Source organism: Gossypium arboreum, chromosome 5 (assembly GCF_025698485.1).
Source record: "Gossypium arboreum isolate Shixiya-1 chromosome 5, ASM2569848v2, whole genome shotgun sequence".
In the NCBI taxonomy this organism is placed as follows: Eukaryota; Viridiplantae; Streptophyta; class Magnoliopsida; order Malvales; family Malvaceae; genus Gossypium; species Gossypium arboreum.
Genome location: NC_069074.1, coordinates 8,583,724 through 8,603,936, shown reverse-complemented (window position 1 = coordinate 8,603,936; position 20,213 = coordinate 8,583,724). Strand labels below are relative to the sequence as shown.

The window sequence follows — 20,213 nt, the reverse complement described above, 5'->3', positions numbered from 1 at the left end:
AATATTTATGACCACATTATGTATAAAAATCTATAATATGATATATTTTTAAATATTTATTTTATGTTAAAATTAATTTCCTTTTATATTATATAATAACTACCAAAAAAGATCAAGATACTTATACATAAAATCTTAATAAATTAAAAACTATGTAAAGTTATTAAATATTAAATAAAATATATAAATATTGTAAAATCTAAAAAATAACACGAACAAATTTGAAATAAACTTAAATTGACTATTTGATTGGCCTTAGTCAAAATTTTAAGCCCAAAACATGGATTGGGTTAATGTCATACATAAGCCCACTCTAATTTAACCCGACTAAATGCCCCTGCATGCATAGTACTGCAGTCACTAGTTGGACAGCAAGTGAAACTGCGAAACCCTGAATAAATAAAAGTATAAGCAAAAGCAACCTGTTGCTATGCAAAATCATAGAAGGCCAAGCAGCTGGAACAGGCGGTTACGATGAAGAAGGGAGCTCAACTTGCGAAGCGACTTTCTCCATCTCTATCCACCATCTTAAATTTGAATGCTTCTACTCATTCTCTGCTTAGCAGCTCTCCATGGTGGTCCGCCTCTCAACATCGCGGCGTCAAAGTCAATGCCATTCATGTAAACTACTTTTACCTTTTCGTGAACTTCAATTAGATCTCCATTTTCATCTTTACGCTCCACTCTTCAAACTACTCTTTTTCGCTTTCTCCACTGCTGCTTAACATGTTCTATTCACTTTCGCTTCACGATTCTTTTATTTGGAAAAAGTGGAATTTGTTGCTTTTATTATTTTTTTTCAATTTTGTCTATTGATTTTGTTAATTAAAAAGCTTTTCCTTTGTGGATGGTGATCACTCCTAATTGTACTGCAGCTAAGGCCTGGGAATGTAATTGAAAAATCAGGTTAGCTTTTAACATCATAGACCAAAATTTAGTTATTATCTTATTTTTCCCCTTGAATTAATATACTAACTGATGCTGTTTTCATTCTACAAATTCCTCAGGACGAGTCTACCAGGTACTTGTTTGCATTCTGTGCCCTTAAAGATAGGTTTTCTATGTTTTATTCCATTAGAGGAAGTCCAAGGGGGAAAGGGGATTCGAAACTCGGAGCTACTCTCTTGTCTAGAGGCGTAATAATGGCTATTTCTTGGTTGTTGCTTAAATATTCGCTTTTAGGTTACTCATAGTGCTGTAGTTTAACATTTCTTACATAACTTGTTTGTAGATAGTAGAATCAGAGCATAAGCAGCGAGGTAGAGGAGGTGCATTGATGCAGGTTAGCTTGAGATTTTTATTTTTTTTCAATGCTAAAAGTGCAGGTTAGTTTGTTTAGTCATATGATTTTTTCAGTCTTTGGGTACTTATCAGAATATTAGGTTTTTTCCAACTATCTTCAGAAATCGCAGTTACCCTGTAATAGTGACAAAACATATATAATGAAGGGAGAAAGTGGAAGAAATTGACAAAACATATATAAAAATTTTGTTTGATTATTTTCTATAGATTCATACTGTTAATTTCTCCTTTTTGTTTTGTTTTGTTTTTGTTCCCCCCCCCCCAAAACTACAGGTAGAGCTTCGTGATGTTGACAATGGAAACAAAGTAAGTTTACGCTTCGGCCCTGAGGAGCCTGTTGAAAGTATGCATCTTAACTTGTTGAATTCTTTACCCAGTTTGCTTAAGTTTAAGTATTTGTGGGCTATGGTTATGTTATTGCATTGAGCTTGAACATCAGATATGACTTAAGGTCATTATTTGTCGGTATTAGATTAATGTCTCATTATTTTTTGCAGGAGTATTTGTTGAGGAGAAGTCTTTCACGTGTTTGTATACAGAGAAAAACACTGCATTTCTGATTGAGTGAGTTTGATTTGTTTTCACCGTCATCTTCTTAAGACTTGCATAAAATATTTTGCATTTAAAGAATTGAAAGTGATGGAAAGATTCTACTACGGGATCAATGAGTTATATTCCTTTTATATTGTTTTGCAGGCCTGAGACATTTGACCAACTGCAAGTACCATTGGACTTATTCGGCAAGTCTGCTGCTTACCTAAAAGGTTGATAAAATTAAGACTGGACTTGTTGTGTACTTGGTCTGCTGGTAACTAATACCTCTGTTTTCTGTTATGAAGTTGACACTTCCATTACTACAGTCACTAATTATCCTTGCACTCATCTTCATCATCATTAAGATCTTGCTATGCCATTAAAACTAGAATGTGATCTACCACCATTTTAACTTCTTTTCCCAATTGTAATCTACTAGTGAATGTCACTTCTAGTTCAGAGCCATTTAGCAGTTATTTTTATTGCAAGTGGCTTTTATCAAATTACATCCCCAGACAAAAGCCTGTCTTCTCTTCTTAGGAAAGGCAATCATTTGGAGGGAATGATCCTGCAATTAGTTGTAATAGATGGATATTGCAGTAGTCTTATTGTGCTTGTATGTATTTATATGGTTTTATTAAAAAATAGTAATGAACTATTAATCTATTAGTTTCATCATATCTTTATTGTTGATGTATCACTATCTTTGCCTTCCTTCTTACCTCTATGCACATCATATATGTTTTTTACCATGTTTCGAATGTAGGACATCTAGGACTAGAAGGTTAAGTTCATGGCTGCTTTCAGATATGAATACTCAAGGAAGACAGGAAAAATTAAATAAGAGAAAGGGTAAAAAAAAAAAAGGATCCTTAAGTTTCAGACATAGATATCCTTATAGAGTCCATATTAAAAAGAACAAAAAAAGAATTCCTTATGGAGTCATGGCTGAGATTTATTACATCACACAATCACAGAGAGATAGTACTTGAAAATTTCTGATATTAAGCTACATCTTGATTGGAAGAGCACAGAGATAACTGATTTATAATGATTCCTAGTGCAAGTGCTAAAAGAAAAAAAAATTCTTGGTCTCTTAGGAATTTAACAAATACTCTATTGGCAAATTGATATTGAAAAAAAAATAAAAAAACAACCAAATGCAACAAGATAAGGGAATCACAAACCAAGAGCATAGTAAAAAAGTGAAGTTTCCATCAAACCAAAAAATTATAAAAGTATGATTGACAAGAAAATGAAAGAAAAAAAATGACGAATTAAAGAAACAATAAGTCTATGTACTGAAAAAAAAACAAGTAAAAAGAAAAAATGAAAAAGGATAAGAAACCAAAAGGTTACACAAACTCCCACAGCTTAGCTTCTCGCCAACAGGTATTGGTCCTATGGGCAAATTATCGCTTTGGCAATAGGGCCAGTTTTAGTATGCATCCTAAACACCTTTTGAGGCTGTTGCCAGTGTACTCCAGTTTTTTAAAGCATTAAGTGCTAGTGCCATATTATTTTCCTTTGCTTCTTTCCTTTAAGCATGGTTGTGGATTTCAGGATTGAACTCGTATTTGCCTCACTGAATGTTGTTTCATTCATGACAGAGGAAATGAAAGTTACACTACAGTTATATGATGGAAGGCCTTTGACTGCATCAGTTCCAAAGCGTGTGACATGTACTATTAAGGAAACACAAACCCCAATGAAAGGGGTTTCAGCCACCCCTAGGTATGTTTTCCAATTAATTCTCATTTGTTTTTAGCAATATTAATACAATAATATCTGTCATTTTGTTAACCTGCTTATTCCTACATCCTCTGACAAGCAATGCTTTGTTATTATTGTGTCAACTTGTTTCAGTTATTATAGATATCTACTTGGCATGTTGCTGAAAATGTTACACTAAATATCCTATCAATAGTGCTAGCTATATTTACATTAATTATCTTGTCTGCATGTATTATAAAGGACCAGTGGAAGTATATTTTACTTACATCTTATGTGAAAATACATTTAAACGAGCCTTATTTTTCCTTCAACTTAAATTAATTTGGCTTAAGTTGTTTGTTGGTCCGTATTACTCTTCTATTACTTGGGAAGTCAATTTTAGTTTTGAACTTTGGACAAATAAGTTCTGTTTTTTATATGGTGAAAAATGGAGTACATTTTAAAGGATGTATCCCCTTCAGGACACCCCAGTGTTTAGAACCTCAGACTCCATGTAATTGCCTATCTTTGTGTAGGCCTAGATTCCTGTGGATACTGGATATCCATATATATAAAAATGTAAATGTGTGTGATGGATGTGGTTGCTTATGATGGGCAAGTTTTACACAACTAGTTGCCACAATGGAACTAAAGAAGTTGGTAATGGATAGAGATTGCCGAACTGTTGGTTTGGGCTTGGGGATATTGATATGTGTTGGGTTAAATTTTGAGTAAAATGTTTACTTTTCTTTATATTCCTTTCTAGGTGTGATGTCCTCTATCTGCCTGTTCATTGTTTCAGGACTCACTGAAGAAAACTATTTTAGCCATTAGGCAGCATTGCTTTTAGGATAACCATATATGTTTAGTTGAATTAAGACAAAACTGAATTCATAGTTTAGGAATTATTTTAAATCAATTTGATTTTGAGCAAAATTCTTTTGGGACTTCGAAGCTTCAAATTCATTTGCACTTAAAAGATTTTAGTATCCAACGAAGTTTTCCTTATTGAAACACTTCCACTTTCTTCCTGTTGATGTGAATTCTTTCTTTAAATTGGCAGTTGTCACTGTAAATTTATGCAATTTCTTTTCAACAACAGCACTAACAGTCTTTTTCTCTCTTTCTTAAAGGCATTTAGATAAGATTTTTTTCCTCAACCCAAACAGCATTTGCATTTGAAAATTGCAACCATAGACTCGTTCATGGTCGAGTATGATAATATTGTTAATTATCTTTTTCTTTTTCAATTTGTATTTCCCCTCATTTTACTTCATTAAGAAATTAGTAAATGATTGTTTGTGATAATTGAAAATCCCCTGCATTTTGACATCATATTAATTTTTGTTAAGATGGCAACAATCTCAGTCAAAGAATTCCGCTTGCTAGATCTATTGTAGATTTTTGGACTTCAAGATTTTGTCTTTATCCTTCTCGTTGGTGCAGGTATAAAAAAGCTTTGCTGGACAATGGTGTTACTGTTCAAGTAAGTCAAACATGGAGTTGTTTTCTTTGTGTATTTGAATCTTTTAAAGGATTATACCCATAGGCATTTCACTTCATTCTGCTGTATAGTAAAATTGCTTGAGGAGGATGAACGGCAGTTAGAAAACATTAACCTTTGAACCTTAAACAAAATGAAACTGTGAAGAATTAAAAAGAAAAAGGAAAGAGTTCACCAAATAAGAAATGGTTGAGAAGTGGACATCACTAGCTATTTATAGTGGTTCGGCCCTCCTAAACCTACATCCTTTACCTTGACAATCCTTGTCAAAGATTTCTAATCCTAATTTCACTAAACTAATAAAGTTAACAACCTTCATCAAGCAATTTCCAAGGTAAGCTATTCCTAATTCTAAAACACAAAATAGAGACTCAAGGAGTGTTCCTAACTTGAACCTTACAAACCTACAGTTTAAACAATGTATAACTGACCCCTGTACACCAATATAGCGCAAACAGACTTGGTTAAATTGAACTTGAACGTTAGTTTCCTAACTAACATTTCAGTCTTTTGCCAACAATCTCTTGGCCTAGTGGCAAGATGCTTGTGATGCATGAGAGCTTGGGCTCAAATCCTTGCAACACCATACACCCAAAATATATCATTGTCTTCCTTAGTGTTGTCAAGGGCATAGGGTGACATTAGGCACTGAACCCGAGGTGCTAGCAACTAAAAATTTGCTTACCTGAGTAAAATGAGGCATATTATGTATATATGCGTGTTTTGAATGTGCCTATATATAAAAATAAAATAAGCTTAAGTTATATAATTATAATAAACTCTAAAATGTAATCCGATTTATCTTACAAGATATTAAAAAATTTCTCCTTTTTTTTAAGGCCAATATGCATGTTTTCCTTATGGTTTCATGTTAGTTGTTAAATGCTCAAATATTGGAGGGTGGAGTTTGGTATTATCTCCTTTCTTACCGGTGAGGTACAACTAATGAAAAAATAAATAACAATTTAAAGAAATTAAAGAGAATTCAATCGGGGTGTCTTTTAAAGGAATATTTTATCATGCCTAGGTGCTTCAGGTGTGCACCTGATTTAATGCGGCTCATCCGAAAAGGTTTGAGGCACTTTTGTTATCTGGCATTCCTTGACAACACACTCTTCAATATTAGCTCTGAGATGCCTGAATAAATAATATTATTTTAAGTTGAACCCTCCTATGATGGATGGATTAATCATTATAGACAAGGCAATAATTTCATTAATTCATAAATTTAGTCATCCATTTCAAATTTGCTATTGCTGATACTTCAGCATATATTCTTATATATCTAAATGAAATGTTCTTTATCATGCTATTCTTAATTTTCTATTGTTGTATGATTATCATTCTATTCTTAAAGCATATGCACATGAAATATTGGTTTTGATAGTTAAAATTGTTAATAACAGATATTAAAAAGGAAAAAACACTGATATAAAGTCCAAGAAAATTAAATATTCTTTGACTATCAGTTGGAGTGGCATTTAAATTTAAGTTCAAACAAATACTATTTATGACATTTTGGTTTGAGAAATATACAAAAATATTAATTAATTTTATTTGAAAAACACATTTAAGTTGCTTTTGGGCACTAAATTTTAAATATGGATTTAGATTTGTGAAATAGTATAAATTGTATAAGAAAACATATGCTATGTAGTATTAATGATTATTTTAAAATTCATTGGTTTCTTGGACAGTTATTTTCTGGTGACTTTGAAATTGGTGGATATATTTTTGAATTTGAAGTTCATGTTTTTTGTCTTTCAAATATATAATCATATTGAATCTTTAACTAATTTATACATGATGCATGGATTTCTTTCTCACAATTTATATGACAAACTCTAAATCAAAATTTTGAAATTTAAGTTTCCAACATAGCTTTGAAGTTTTTGTCATATAAGAATAGCAGTTAGTACAAGACTAACAATAACAGAACTCAAACCTTAATAAAATTTAAAATACCAAATATAACCCTAAAACTCTCAAGGCTTCAAAGAGAAGATCCTAAGATCCTACAAAATAACACTAACAATCTAAAAAAGCCAAGATACATGCAAAGATTAAAATCCCACCTAAAAAAGGCCTTAGATATCTTAATCTCTCAACGAACTTATTTCCATCTTTCATCCATGGACTATATTATTGCTTATTTGTTGAATTTGTTCATTATAATTGTTGTAGGGCATGTAGTTAGAAACTTTCTTCATGCTCGTGCTTATGGATTCTATGGTGCTCTGATATCCTTCGATATTTTTAGTTAATGTGAATGTTGCGACTTAATTTCAACTTCCTCAGGTACCGCCCTATCTTGATACAGGAGAAGAAATAATTATCAGTACTGAAGATGATTCATACCTTGGCAGGTGAATTTCACTATTCTATTTGTCTTGCAATAAATTACATTACGTAATTTCTTTGGCATCTCATATTTAGACTCTTGTGTGGACATTTGGTTGCTTTCGGAGAATATTTTGCTATTTTTATTGAAAGGGTGACACATGGTTAAGTTTTTATGCATCAGGAATGGTATAAAGTTTTGCTCTTTATCATTTGAGCGCCATGCTTGCTTTTTCCTTTAAAGATTTAAAATGCTTTTAAGCTGAAAGAATGGGGTATGCAAGAGTTTAGTTTGCTTGATGAAATGAATACGACATACCGTTTTTCTATGTGCATCTCTCTTTCTCTTTTCCTTTGTGCTTGATTTGCCTTTAAGAGAAGGAATAATTGAGAGCCAGAGGGCAAAGTATTCTCAACCGAGTAAACAAAAAAAATATGTAAGATGTTACTGGTAGGAAAATCTGCATTGGAAGCAATGATTTGTGCTTTAACTCAGTATGGTTGATACTCTTTGAACCAATTTGAACTAGTATCAGCCATGTTCAGTTATATTCTTGCCTCCACACATACACTTGTCGGCGGTGGGGAAAGAGGAATGGAAGAATTACATCATTTTCATTCTTTCTTCCATTTGGTAGGAGGGAAGGAAAATAGGTGAATTTGCTCCTTGGCTTTCCCCTCTATGATTTTCCAAAATAAAAAAGACACTCTTCCAACTTAAATTAACAATTTTTACTTGGGCCTCCTTTCATGGATTTAATCCTCCATGCCAAAAGCACAATGAAAGAAAAATAGCATTCTTGTGGTCTCTCCTTTTTTTCCACCTCACTTGTTTTCCATTTCTCTATATTCTTTTGTTTTCTATTGTGAATATTAAGAAAAAGCTTATTATTGATAACTATCGAATAGTAGATATTTCTTAAGAACCGATATCCAGGTACTGTTTATTCTTGCAATATTTGTTAAATTTGGATGATGATATTATTATAGTCATCTGCTTGCTTCCTGTTTTTAACAGTTCTTTTGTTTTTGGTTTCTTTTTTCAGGGCAAACTAATAGTAATACATTTAACAGGAGTTAAATAATCTAGAGGAAAAAAAAGAGGGAAGATTTTGAAATTAGTGGTGTGTTATAGTCTATCAACCATATTTGTTCCAATTTTTTAATTTTGATTCAAAAATATGTTGGTTGGCCTCTATAAAGTTGTAGCGAGTGCAAAACGCTTTATCTTGGAAGAATTGTATCACTTATGAGAGTTCAATAAACTCGAGTTGCTTGGGGGCTTTTTGGGTGGTGAATCGAAATATTTGTGAAGAATATTTTTCTTTGTAGGATTATTTTTATAGCAAACTCGTGAAAAAGAAATTATGTAAAAGCTATGTTATAAAAATATTACTGAAGAAACTAATAAAGTTTCGGTTTAGACCATCAAATTGAGGTTTTGTGGGTTTTGATTTCATAGTGTATGCAACCAATAAAGACCACAAATCCTAGTAGACAGGGAAAATCGAAAACCCTGAAAGAAAACCTTGAATCAGCACCTAAGACCCTCAACTCTAGCCTTGAAACCCTAAAAGAAAAAATAAAACCTTAAAACCCAAATATAAACAATAAAATTATAAACTGTAAATCTTAAACCATAAAACAAATTTCATAAGCACTAATCTTACCTCTTAAACCCTAAAAATCATAAAACTGCAAAATAAAAGCATTGGGTACCAAGATTGTAAACCCCAAAAGAAAATCTTAAAATGTGAACACTAAACCTTGAAAATTAAAACACTAAAACATTAACCCTAAATGAAAAAGATAAAACCTTAAAACACAAATATAAACAATAAAATTATAAACCTTAAAATCCTAAATCCTAAACCATAAAACAAAATTCATAAGCCCTAGCCTTACCTTTTAAACCCTAAAAATCATAAAAGGTGAAATAAAAGCATTGGGTACCAAGACCGTAAACCCTAAAAGAAAATCTTGGAACATGAACACTAAACCTTGAAAGTTGAAACACTAAAACATTAGCCCTAAATATTAATCATAAAGTCAAAATTCTAAAACAAAAACCACAAAAAAACCCTAAAAAAATCTAAAAATTTCAAAACCATAAAACATAACCTTGAAATGTAAAAAACGTAAACCTAGATTATTGGGTTTCTCAGGTTTTGAATTTCTCAAGTTTTTAGGTTCTCAATTATTTTTAGGTTTTGAGGTTTTATGAATTTTTTCGAATTTTGAGGACATCATATGAATTGTGTCACATTATTTTAGGTTTTTTTTATAGATTTTATATAAAATATATTTTACCACTACATCCATCACTTATTGGTATTGAATTTATAAATGTATGTTATAAAATGTTTGAAATTTTTTATATATTATAAAAGATTATGGCAGTATAATTTGTTTATTTACAGCAAAATTATGTTTTCTTCAATTTTAAGACATGTAGTCTTGCATAAATCATTCAAATCTAACTTATCTTGACTAATCACGACAAATGCTCATCCTATATCTTGTTCTGCAACAAAGAATTGGAGATTTCCATGCAGAGTCTTTTATCCAAACTGCCATGGTGATCGATCGGGCACCATAATAGCACTGATTCTTTCTTTTTGATTTTTCCTTTTCCTCTTTGTAATACGTCAAACTATTAATTTTGCTTTGTGCATAATACAAATTTAGGAAGCATTTGCAGTTTTCAATAGGGTCTAGGCAGTCTGTATACTAACTGCAAACTAAATTCGTACTAATAAGTGGCAGAGTTTAGTACTAATAAAATGGAAAAAAATGGCATCCTTTTAATTTTAAATTTTTATAATTTATAAAATTTTAAATTAGTAATAATAAAATCACTAATTAACCTCAAAATGATAAATCAATAACTATTAAAATAATAAAATTATATTTTTACTATCCTAAAAATATACAATTTAATTCCGATGTAAATTTTTTTTTAATTTTTTTTCCCCACTCTGTCACTAGTACTGATACAATGAAATGAGTTACCTGTAGACCATATCTTTGCACATTAGTAGTGGCCACAGCAACTGCCACCGGACTTAAATGAGTAGCAATGACTGTTGCAGCAGCTTTGCTGTTTCTTTGGATGAATATAAAGCATATCCAAAAAAGAAAAGAAGTCGCATAGACAGGATCACAAATGACTCATGAAAAACAAAAAGAAGAAGAAAACATCGATCTCTACTTACAAACACTTGATACTAATAATATAATAACAAGAAGAAGAAGAAACACCCTTTAAACTAACGTATATGTCTATAAAGGAAAATGGAGGTCTCGTTGTAATGTCCTATATTATGATAATACGGAAACTGAGGGCTTTTTCATAATTCTCTGTGAAACTTCTCTGACATGGACGCACGGACAAAAACATCGGATTAGACGGAGGCTAATATCAATAATACATCCAAAATACCCACCTGATCTCTCTCTTCTACCTGTCTGTTGCACTACAGGCGGCCCATAGACGGGATTCGATACCATGTACTGCTGATAGGATGGGCCTGCTGCTGCTGGAATCATGGTGGCTGATTCAATATCTTGAACCAAATCTGTTGGATGGGAAAATTCAGGGAATGGCTCAGCCTCAGCCTGCTCTAATGTTGGAAACTCATCTTGGGTCAACTCTGCTTGGAGCCATGGCGGTAACGGTGGTGCTGAGGGCTGAAGTGGTGAGTATGGGTAATTGCATTGATAATAGTGGGGGGAGGTGGAGTGAGAGCAATGGCAAATGCAATGGGAGGGCTGAGGGGCAAGGGACTTCCTCTTCCTCTTCCTCTTCTTTCTTGACCAGAATTTGAGCTTCTTCACAGCTTTAAACATTTTCACCGTTTATTCTAGACTGAGTCTGCCGGTGCTGAAATAATTGCACTGCTTTTTAATGCTTACTCACAAGAAAAAGGCGCGTCAAGAAGAAGCAGATGCTATGCCGTTTAGGTTTCAAATTTTATGACCGTTGCTGCAACGGCATTTCACCATTCAAAATAAAGCCAAAAAAATGATTGTATGGTAATGGAAGACAAGGTCATGTATGACGTGACTAATGGACAAAAGGAAGAAGAAAATACTAGCAGGACATGAATGAAATCCAAGCAATCACTACTCGCCAAGAAAGAAACAATCAATGCCCTTCAATTTGATAAGAAACAAAAGAAAAGAAAAAATCCTAAACTGGAAACCAAAAGGGACGGTGCCGTTTTAAGCAGATGGAAAATGAACCACTCTAAACTGCTGCCTCATGTTCTCACAGGACAGGACCGGACTACTTCCTAAACCGAAACCTAACAAATTTCCTACAAACAACAGCACAAATCGCTCTATCTCTGTACTTTTCCTAATCGGCTGCTTGTATTTTCCCCTCTCCACGGAGCCAACTACCTCCTACGCCATGCTTTCATCACTCTTCAGACTCACCTCTCTCCGCTCCCGTAAAACCCCTGTTGGGATTACCTCATCCTGGTCGATTTTTCGTCAGAAATGGAACGGCACGGAGGAGTACGACCACATTAGGGCTGAAGTGAACTGTCCTCGATGCTCTAATCAGATGCCCGTCCTTTTCTCTAACCGCCCACTATCCATCACCGCTAGGGAGCCAGGCCTTTTCCAGGCTCTCAATCTCTGCCGTAACTGTAAAACGGCCTTCTATTTCCGGCCCTTTAAGCTGGTTCCCTTGCAAGGGAGCTTCGTGGAGTTGGGGAGGATCAAAGGGGATGCGGAGGGGATCTCGAGGAAAGACCCGGGGGGAATTCAGAAACTGAATGATGACTGTGATGGGGACAAGGATGACGTTTCGGGGAGGTTAGAGAGGGAATTACCGACCCCGAAGGAAATTTATGGGAGGTTGGATGAATTTGTCATCGGCCAACAAAAGGCAAAGAAGGTAAACCCTTCCTTCTACTTCCGATGCCTGTTTTGAATTGAATTCCTTGACTTTTCTGGTTAAGTATGTTCTGAATTTTGAACAAATAAATCTTAACTTTGCTTCAACGCAAGAGAGATTACTCAATGAATGCGGGTAAGGAAGCCTTTTCGTCTTAGAAAGGTTTTTCAAGGTTTCCTTCTCTGTATTTGTTAGAATGGAAGGGAGGACAATGGAGGGAAGGAAAGAATGGGGATTTTTGTTTTTAGGTACACATGTTTAGTACAAGATATGGATAATGGAAGGAAAGAAAAAGTTAATCTTAAAATCCTAAATAAAATAACTATTCTTTTGTTGAATGTTTGATTCGCATCCACTTTCCTCGTATTGTTGGAAGGATTGATTTCCCAAGGAGATGGAAGCAGCACATCCAAACATTTTTAATTTCTACACTAACAAGGAAAAATATAGCACCTTTTTCTTTTCCCCTCCTGCCATCCCCCTAATCTTCCTCCCAAGTTGAAATCCTTTCTGCACTCATTTATTAAACTTTTATGGCCTGTAATTATTACAATAACCTTTTTTATGAGAACTTTTAGAATTTTTGGAAAAAAAAGCCCTAGCATTGTTAAAATTTTCAACAGCAGTTTTCATTCACAGTTTCATTGTTTTATTGAAGGTCTACTTATCTTAACAGGTGTTATCTGTGGCAGTTTACAACCACTATAAAAGGATATACCATTCCTCCGAGAAAAATGAGTTAGTGCTTTCTGGTCTTCTTGGTTAATCAGTTCAGTAACCAATGAGTCCTCAATTAGTGGTTTATATAATTTCTTTCAGTTTCATGTCTGATTTATGTTAACTTAATTATGAATGCTTTATAACAGATTGCTTGTCTATTTGGTTTACCTTCCTAGACTGAATACTTGCATCTCAATGCCAGGGCATCTGAATTGGGTGACAATGATGAACATGTTGCCAATGATTTTGTTGAGCTGGATAAGAGCAATGTACTGTTAATAGGTCCCACTGGTTCAGGTACAGTCTTATATGCTGAATAACTTCTTGCTGCTTCTATTGATTATTCTCTTGTGTTTTTTTTTTTTTGTTTAAATTTTAAAACCTTAATTATGAGGACAGGAAAAACATTACTTGCAAAGACACTAGCACGCATTGTGAATGTACCATTTGTCATTGCTGATGCAACAAGTTTAACACAGGCAAGTTGACCCCCAGAATAAAGGCACTAGCTCAAATTGTGATGTATGCATTTCACTTTCTAAATTATACAGCAAATGAAATCTAAAGTGAAGTTTTCAAATTTGTGTTTCGAAGAATAACATTAGAAATCATATTCAGGGTCATATTGTTTGCATTAGATAAAGGAACTAGGAAAGAGATATATACCTTATTTAGCCAATCTGTGTTTCAAATATTTTGTTAATGCAGTTTCAAAAAGAAAAATGTTAATGACTGGTACCTTTTTCCAGAAATAGTCCTAGAGGACATCTTCAAATATATTGTTAATGACCTGGTAAATTTTTCCAAAAATAGTTAGTCCTGGAGGCCATTCTTAACTTCAACAAAGACAATAACTGACAATACTGTTTAGACAACTTGGTCACATGGGCAACATTGACAGCCTTGCATTATTGAAGTGTGCATATAGGTATTGAAAACGAACAACTGGTCAAAATATTTTGCTTCTCTATATTGTAATGAGGACTGGGATGCAATATACTGTTTTCCTATCTTATTGTTCTTTTGTACTCTAAAGGGAAACCAATGAGATAAAAGTTGACATAAAAGGTAGATGATAGATCTTTTTGGACTGCTTATACCTCTGCTCTGAAGTGTAATGAAACTCTGCTGTTTTTGTTTCTGATTTAGTAATATGTCTTTAAGGATAGGAACATGTTTTTGCTGCCACTGAGCTAGAGCATGCTAACAATTTGGCCTTTTATTCTTCAGGCAGGTTATGTTGGAGAAGACGTAGAATCAATATTGTATAAGCTACTTGTGGTATGTTTATTGTAGTATGTCCTGGTTTTCATATACTCACGCAGAAAATTTGGCACTCTGCTATCTTCCATTTCCTTTCTATTTTGCTTTCTTCTGTTATTTCTGATTTTTCATATTAAATATTTGAAGGTGATGTACATGCAGCAAAAAAAAAAAAAAAAAGATTAGACAAAACTGGAATGCACGACCTACAAACTAATACAAAAGTGTGTTATGGAACCATATTTTAATCACTTACAGAAATGTCGTACCCCTGTTGTTAAGCAGTTGTTGTTACAACTCAAAAATTGAATTTATGATGGAACAATAGTTATTTTACCTTATTAATGTACTTGCCCTTTATCTTTATTGCCTCTGTTTCGTAATCTTGAAGCATGAGACTGTATTTTTGTTCTCAAGCTTCTGAGAATTTCTGCTATTTCTTTGCATATCCTGTCTCATCTTATATCAAGTGGTGCCATTTTTTTTGTTATTTTCCTTGGTGTATAGGAAGCAAAGTTTGATGTTGAAGCAGCTCAACATGGAATTGTATATATTGATGAAGTTGATAAGATAACTAAGAAGGTATTTTGAATTGTTAATATGTGAGCCAAGCATATTGATGCTAAATATGCCATTTTGATAGCTTAGATTGTTTTTTCTTCAGGCTGAGAGTTCGAATATTGGGAGGGATGTGTCTGGAGAGGGTGTTCAACAAGCATTGCTAAAAATGCTGGAAGGAACAGTGAGTGAATCATTTTTCTAATTGATATGGTCCTTAAGCATGTTGCTTATTATTGCTTACCTCAATTGAAATCGGTTTCAGATCTCATTATACTGTCACTAATTTGCGTTATACATAGATTCTATGAACATTGTGCTTTTGATTAATGTTTCAAGGTGCTAATTTAGAATAAGGTCCTTAAAACATATTCTTGATTTATTATACATATGAGCTATGTTGCTTGGACCTGGGTATGAGAATCAGGTATTGGTATGTATCTAAGTGTTTGATATGTCAATTCTAAATTTGAGACATGGGGATACAACTACTAAGGTTAAAAGAAAAGGAAATGGATGCATGGATACTTTGTATAATTTTATTTTATTATTAGGTCGATTGAAAATAATTATGATAAGTTATCTTAAGTCTAATATTCAAACGTCAAATATGCAATAGTTTTTTTAAACAATGAAAGCATTAAATAATAATTCCCCGATCTTTCATTCTCAATTATGTAATTTTCTTCCAACATTAAACTTCTCTCTCACCTTACCTCAGTATGATCTCAATCTAAGTCAAACACTTGAAAAGACGCAATTCACCTAATTTCCTCTACCAAATACTTTTTGCAACATCTATCTATGTTAAAAATAATGTGTTGAAATTTTGCTACATCTTTCTGCCCCCTACTTCTTGGCCTAGTGGCAACAATAATGTGTGTAAGACATTTAGGCTTAGGTTTGAACCCAAGCAATGCTCCTCCATCCCCAATATATAGAAAAAGAGTCCCCTATTTTGACCATCTGAGATGGTGAATATTTTGTTGGCAGATAGTGAACATTCCCATGCCTGATAAAGGAGCTCGAAGGAATCCTCATGGTGATAGCTTTCAGGTATACTTCTCTCTCTCAAAATTTTGGAACATTTTCTGAACTTAAATAAGATAACTGCCATAAACTCTAATCAGCTAGCTATCATACATCAACAAATTGATTTTAGGTTGAATGCCTAACACTGGTATCAAGAAGCTAGGAAGTTTTATCCATTGATTGATCGATAGAATTCCACTGACTTGTCTTTTGTTGTAAACAAAGGCACAAAATTGCAAAAACATATTTTTTAATGGTTCATCATGAAACTTGTATCTTTGGGTTGTAATTTTATTTTGGATTTAAAATCAATATATTGTTAAATAGTTTTAACTGGTTAAATTTGAATCAGTAAAAACTATTAGGAATTTAAAAGGCTCAACTTTTGATTTCAAATTACATCTTCATATAGGTTGAATTTTGCAAAATTCATCCTAATTTTCGGAAGTGTTTGGTAAACATTGCTTCTTCTGTTCATGTATTGGATTTTGCCAAATGAAGATGTACGGTTTAGTAAGTTTTTAAACACAATATTTTTTAAAAAAGTTGTAATCCAAATTTAAATTCCTAAGCACACCCTAAATGTTCTGGGAGAAAGGTATTCTGCATTCAATCTACTAATCTCATCTATTTAAATAACCTATCATTTGATTTATAGTGCAATGATCTTGAGTCGTCTTCAAAGTAATTATCTGTTAGGAGGAACACAGAGAATAACATATAAATAAGAGTCTGGAATTATTCATTCTTTTAGTTCACCTTGAGTTTATTGGTATGGTAACCTTACAACGCTGCAGATAGATACAAAAGATATACTTTTCATATGTGGTGGAGCATTTAATGATTTGGAGAAAACCATTTCAGAAAGGTAACACTATCATTTACTGTCTTAATACTCATGCCCATTGTCTGTTGAACTTTTCTTCTAGCTGTGTTTTTTTTTTTTTTTTCAGGCGGCAAGATTCTTCTATCGGCTTTGGAGCACCTGTCCGTGAAAATATGAGGACCAGTCCCTTGATTACTGCTGCAGTTGCATCATCATTGTTGGAATCTGTGAGAATCAAAACTCAATATGGCTAGAAGGCAACTAAATATTTTTGATTGCCTTCTCATATTTGCTTGGAGTGTAATTCTGGTTTCATTCTATATTTCTCTTAAAAATTGCTGTCCACTATATTGGAAAGCCTCATGCTTAACCTGCAGGTTGAAAGTGATGATCTTATTGCATATGGATTGATTCCTGAATTTATTGGCCGCTTTCCTATTTTAGTTGGCTTGTCAGCTTTGGATGAGGACCAACTTGTTGAGGTTCGTTCTTTTCTTCTTTTTTTGTTTTTGCTCTGCATGTATTTTGTTCTAGGGCCTTGGACATAAGTTGTTCTGTAAGGGGTCTTTTCCTGAGATGTTAGATTATATAATGGTTGAGTGATGTTTAGAAATTCAAAATAAACTAGATGGATATTCGTTGTTTTGATGAAGAGTTCTATAAAGACACTTCCAAAAGGAAAAAGGGTCCTACTCCTGATCCTTGTTTTTTATGTCATTCTTTCTCAGCAACTGATGTTTTACTGTCATCATTTTTCTCACCAACCTCTCTATTATCCTTCTTCTTTCATTCCTTTCTGTTAGATGTAAAAGTAAAAAATGGTGGGTTTTGGGCAAAAGTGGTAAAGGAGGAGGGAGCCAAAAGTGGGTGCCACATGGACACCTCCATTGGGCTCCCTCATCTAGAAAACTTTGTATGAATCATGGATGGATTTCTCAGTTTCAGTCATACCTGTTATGATAATTGACAAAATGTAAACTGTTAATTCATTAACAGGTCCTCATGAAACCAAAGAATGCTCTTGGTAAGCAGTACAAGAAAATGTTTAACATGAATGGCGTAAGCTTTCTATCCTTTTCTACTGTTGGTCAAGAAACTCTTCTACCCTTTTCTGTCCACCCTTTTCTCTCTTTTCTGTTGGTTTTTTTGGTCTTCCAAGAAATGATTCAAGCATTTCATTTGTTGTACCATGTACTACTTGTTTCGGTTTAGCTTTTCAGGTCAAATTATATTTTACTGAAACTGCATTGAGATTGATTTCAAAGAAGGCAATGGCTAAGAATACTGGTGCTCGAGGTTTAAGAGCCATACTGGAAAACATTCTTACAGAAGCTATGTTTGAGGTATATACAGAAAATGGTTTCTTGAAGTTTCTTTGTCTTTGTAACATGATTGCAAACTAGTTCTGGTTGGTGCTTTTTCCTATGCTGGTTTTTTCCTAAAGCCAGTAAACAGTATTATGGGCTCTCTTTTCTTTCATCAGAAAAAAAGGATATCTGCTCGTGAGCTTAATATTATATTCCACATAAAAACATAGTTTTTAGTCGCAGATAATTGATATTTACCTTTTCTTTTCTAGAAGTGATATTTTCGAAGAAAGCTATTTATTCTATGCCCCGGTATATTTCTTGCATTTTGGACAGATTCCAAACACCAAGATGGAATCTCACAGGGTGAATGCGGTTTTGGTCGATGAAGAAGCTGTTGGGTCAGTGGATGAAGGAGGATGTGGGGCTAAAATTCTTTATGCTGAAGATGAAATGGATCGGTTTCTTGCCAAAGAAAAACATTGAAGGATTTAGTGGTAAGTTCTGGTGCACCTCTTCCTGGTTGATTCTAACCTCAGAACATCTTTTTATGATTGTTTGCCTTGTCCTTAAAAATCTATGATGGTGTTGAAACATTTGGAAGAATTCCTATTAGAAAAGCAGACCATAAGCAAGAAAAGAACAGATAGTGCATATGAAATAGAAAGGCAAATTTCAGAAATTAAAACCTGTTAGGATTTCTCATTTAACAGAAGTGCAGGGTATGTATAGGCATGATATGATGTCCCTTGAACATTGAGAGTCTTGTATTGAAACTAGTGGGAATCATGCATCCTACTTAAAGTATGCCGGTGTTGACACTACCTCTGGTCCCAGGTCACTTTGAACTTCTTGAGTATACATTCGCAATTGAAAAGAGGAAAACAATAAAATTAACGTTAGTTTATTGGCATATATTTTGTAAGTGAAAAGAAACAGCGATTAAGAGAAGGATGGCATATCTTGTAAATTTGCATTAAGTGAACTCACATCTTTCATCTTTTTCATTTTCTCTCTGGTACTCTTTCCAATTTGAAAGATCGGTTTTTGTTATTGTGAATGGAAACTCATATTTGCCTTTTTCAGTTTCTTTCCAACTGAGTGAAAATTCAAAGTTCCAGCAAAAATCTGAAAATAGTAGCCTTAGAGACTGGATAGGTCCAGGGTATCCAAGAATTACACACACCATGCATGGGTTATGGACTCTAGCATGCTTTAACAGCGTGTCAGTGAAGCCTGTTAGAATTGTGTTTGTCTTGTGTAAGTCAATTTGTTAAGTTGAAGGTTTTTAAGCTGCATTAACTGAAACAGTTATGCTTGAAAAAGACAGAAGGAAGAGGAGGAAATAGAAATCATAGTATGCTCTAAAGCAGTAATAGAGTTGTGCCTATGCTGTGGTTTTATTTAATAATAATAGTAAAAGCTTACTTTCAAGGAAGATTTCTTGATATGAAACATCTAATGTTTGCTTTTACATTTTGAAATGGTGTGACAGACTGCTTGAAGATGAGGTCGGTTGGTAGGTGATGTTATGGGAGAAAAGAGATGTAGAAGAAGAGTTCCAAGTTGTTGGAAAAGTTGGGGGTTCATTCAACACAACAGTGATGCCCTGAATTTGTGAACACTTTTGTAGTAAAAAAATTTGTAAATATACCTAGGCTTAGATCAAAGTGCTAAATCTGGAATGTCAAGTTAGAAATTTTAGGTCTTTGACCTAGTGGTCTCAAACTATTTTAGTACCCAATAACAATAAAATTTATTGGTACTTGTTTTTTATGTGTGCAGATTCTTTCACTACTGACTGAATAGGAATCTAGAAAATGAACATACTCTGTAGTCACGCTTCAGTCAGTTAAAATTTTATGTAAAAAGAATGCCTTGTTAAAAGAAGTGATTCTGTTGATCATTCATTAAACAATTTGCCCTTTCAATTCCAATGACTATACAAATCGGTGGATCGTCACCAAGTAAAATTGTTCTCATCCTATACAAATCAGTGGATGATGCCATCAAGTAGAAATAATCTTATCACTAGTTAAATAGTGAGCTGTCTGCACTGCCAAAAAGTACCCCCATTGCCCACAAAACCAGCTTTTTCCTGGTCAACCAATCAACGCCCACATCAAAATTTAATTTCACCATACCCGACTGAGGCTTGTACCGCCTTGTTGCCGTGGGAACAGTGCCAGCTAACATATAGTTGGGAAA

The 20,213-nt window shown here is 33.7% G+C and overlaps 3 protein-coding genes across 5 annotated transcripts; 2 read left to right on the top strand and 1 right to left on the bottom strand.

The window, feature by feature from the left end:
* Nucleotides 1-339: 339 nt before the first annotated feature.
* Nucleotides 340-8,826, top strand: LOC108483544 (uncharacterized). Of its 2 annotated transcripts, none has more exons than XM_017787000.2 (11): nt 340-621; nt 876-906; nt 1,008-1,021; nt 1,232-1,282; nt 1,576-1,645; nt 1,800-1,866; nt 1,999-2,066; nt 3,447-3,570; nt 4,996-5,035; nt 7,352-7,419; nt 8,440-8,826. In XM_017787000.2, exons 1-11 carry the CDS (start codon nt 475-477, stop codon nt 8,447-8,449), a joined length of 690 nt encoding a protein of 229 aa, XP_017642489.1. In that variant the 5' UTR covers nt 340-474; the 3' UTR covers nt 8,450-8,826. The 2 variants fall into 2 exon arrangements, with proteins under 2 accessions (XP_017642489.1, XP_052884686.1); XM_053028726.1 differs by having other exon boundaries at nt 519-621; nt 1,008-1,136.
* A 1,502-nt stretch (nt 8,827-10,328) lies between these two features.
* Nucleotides 10,329-11,344, bottom strand: LOC108483150 (uncharacterized). Its single transcript, XM_017786379.2, has one exon. The coding sequence runs from the start codon at nt 11,240-11,242 to the stop codon at nt 10,715-10,717; it is 528 nt and encodes a 175-aa protein (XP_017641868.1). The 5' UTR covers nt 11,243-11,344; the 3' UTR covers nt 10,329-10,714.
* Nucleotides 11,345-11,444: 100 nt separating this feature from the next.
* On the top strand, nt 11,445-19,923 carry LOC108483149 (CLP protease regulatory subunit CLPX2, mitochondrial). Of its 2 annotated transcripts, XM_053028176.1 has the most exons (15): nt 11,465-12,299; nt 12,976-13,037; nt 13,222-13,316; nt 13,419-13,502; nt 14,254-14,300; nt 14,790-14,864; nt 14,947-15,024; nt 15,834-15,896; nt 16,670-16,740; nt 16,826-16,925; nt 17,076-17,180; nt 17,695-17,757; nt 17,919-18,041; nt 18,342-18,502; nt 19,501-19,923. In XM_053028176.1, the coding sequence occupies exons 1-14, from the start codon at nt 11,658-11,660 to the stop codon at nt 18,489-18,491; spliced, it is 1,758 nt and encodes a 585-aa protein (XP_052884136.1). In that variant the 5' UTR covers nt 11,465-11,657; the 3' UTR covers nt 18,492-18,502; nt 19,501-19,923. The 2 variants fall into 2 exon arrangements, 1 of the variants encoding a protein (XP_052884136.1); XR_008283081.1 differs by lacking the exon at nt 19,501-19,923 and having other exon boundaries at nt 11,445-12,299; nt 17,911-18,041; nt 18,342-18,455.
* The last annotated feature ends 290 nt before the right edge of the window (nt 19,924-20,213 follow it).

Excerpts from the sequence above, each read along its gene's own strand:
- LOC108483544 (XM_017787000.2), top strand. The coding sequence starts at position 475 with ATGAAGAAGGGAGCTCAACTTGCGAAGCGACTTTCTCCATCTCTATCC. Across the intron at positions 1,867-1,998 it reads AACACTGCATTTCTGATTGA|GCCTGAGACATTTGACCAAC; the intron begins GTGAGTTTGATT and ends ATTGTTTTGCAG. Across the intron at positions 3,571-4,995 it reads GGGGTTTCAGCCACCCCTAG|GTATAAAAAAGCTTTGCTGG; the intron begins GTATGTTTTCCA and ends TCGTTGGTGCAG.
- LOC108483150 (XM_017786379.2), bottom strand. The coding sequence starts at position 11,242 with ATGTTTAAAGCTGTGAAGAAGCTCAAATTCTGGTCAAGAAAGAAGAGG.
- LOC108483149 (XM_053028176.1), top strand. The coding sequence starts at position 11,658 with ATGTTCTCACAGGACAGGACCGGACTACTTCCTAAACCGAAACCTAAC. Across the intron at positions 14,301-14,789 it reads TATTGTATAAGCTACTTGTG|GAAGCAAAGTTTGATGTTGA; the intron begins GTATGTTTATTG and ends CTTGGTGTATAG. Across the intron at positions 16,926-17,075 it reads CATCATCATTGTTGGAATCT|GTTGAAAGTGATGATCTTAT; the intron begins GTGAGAATCAAA and ends CTTAACCTGCAG.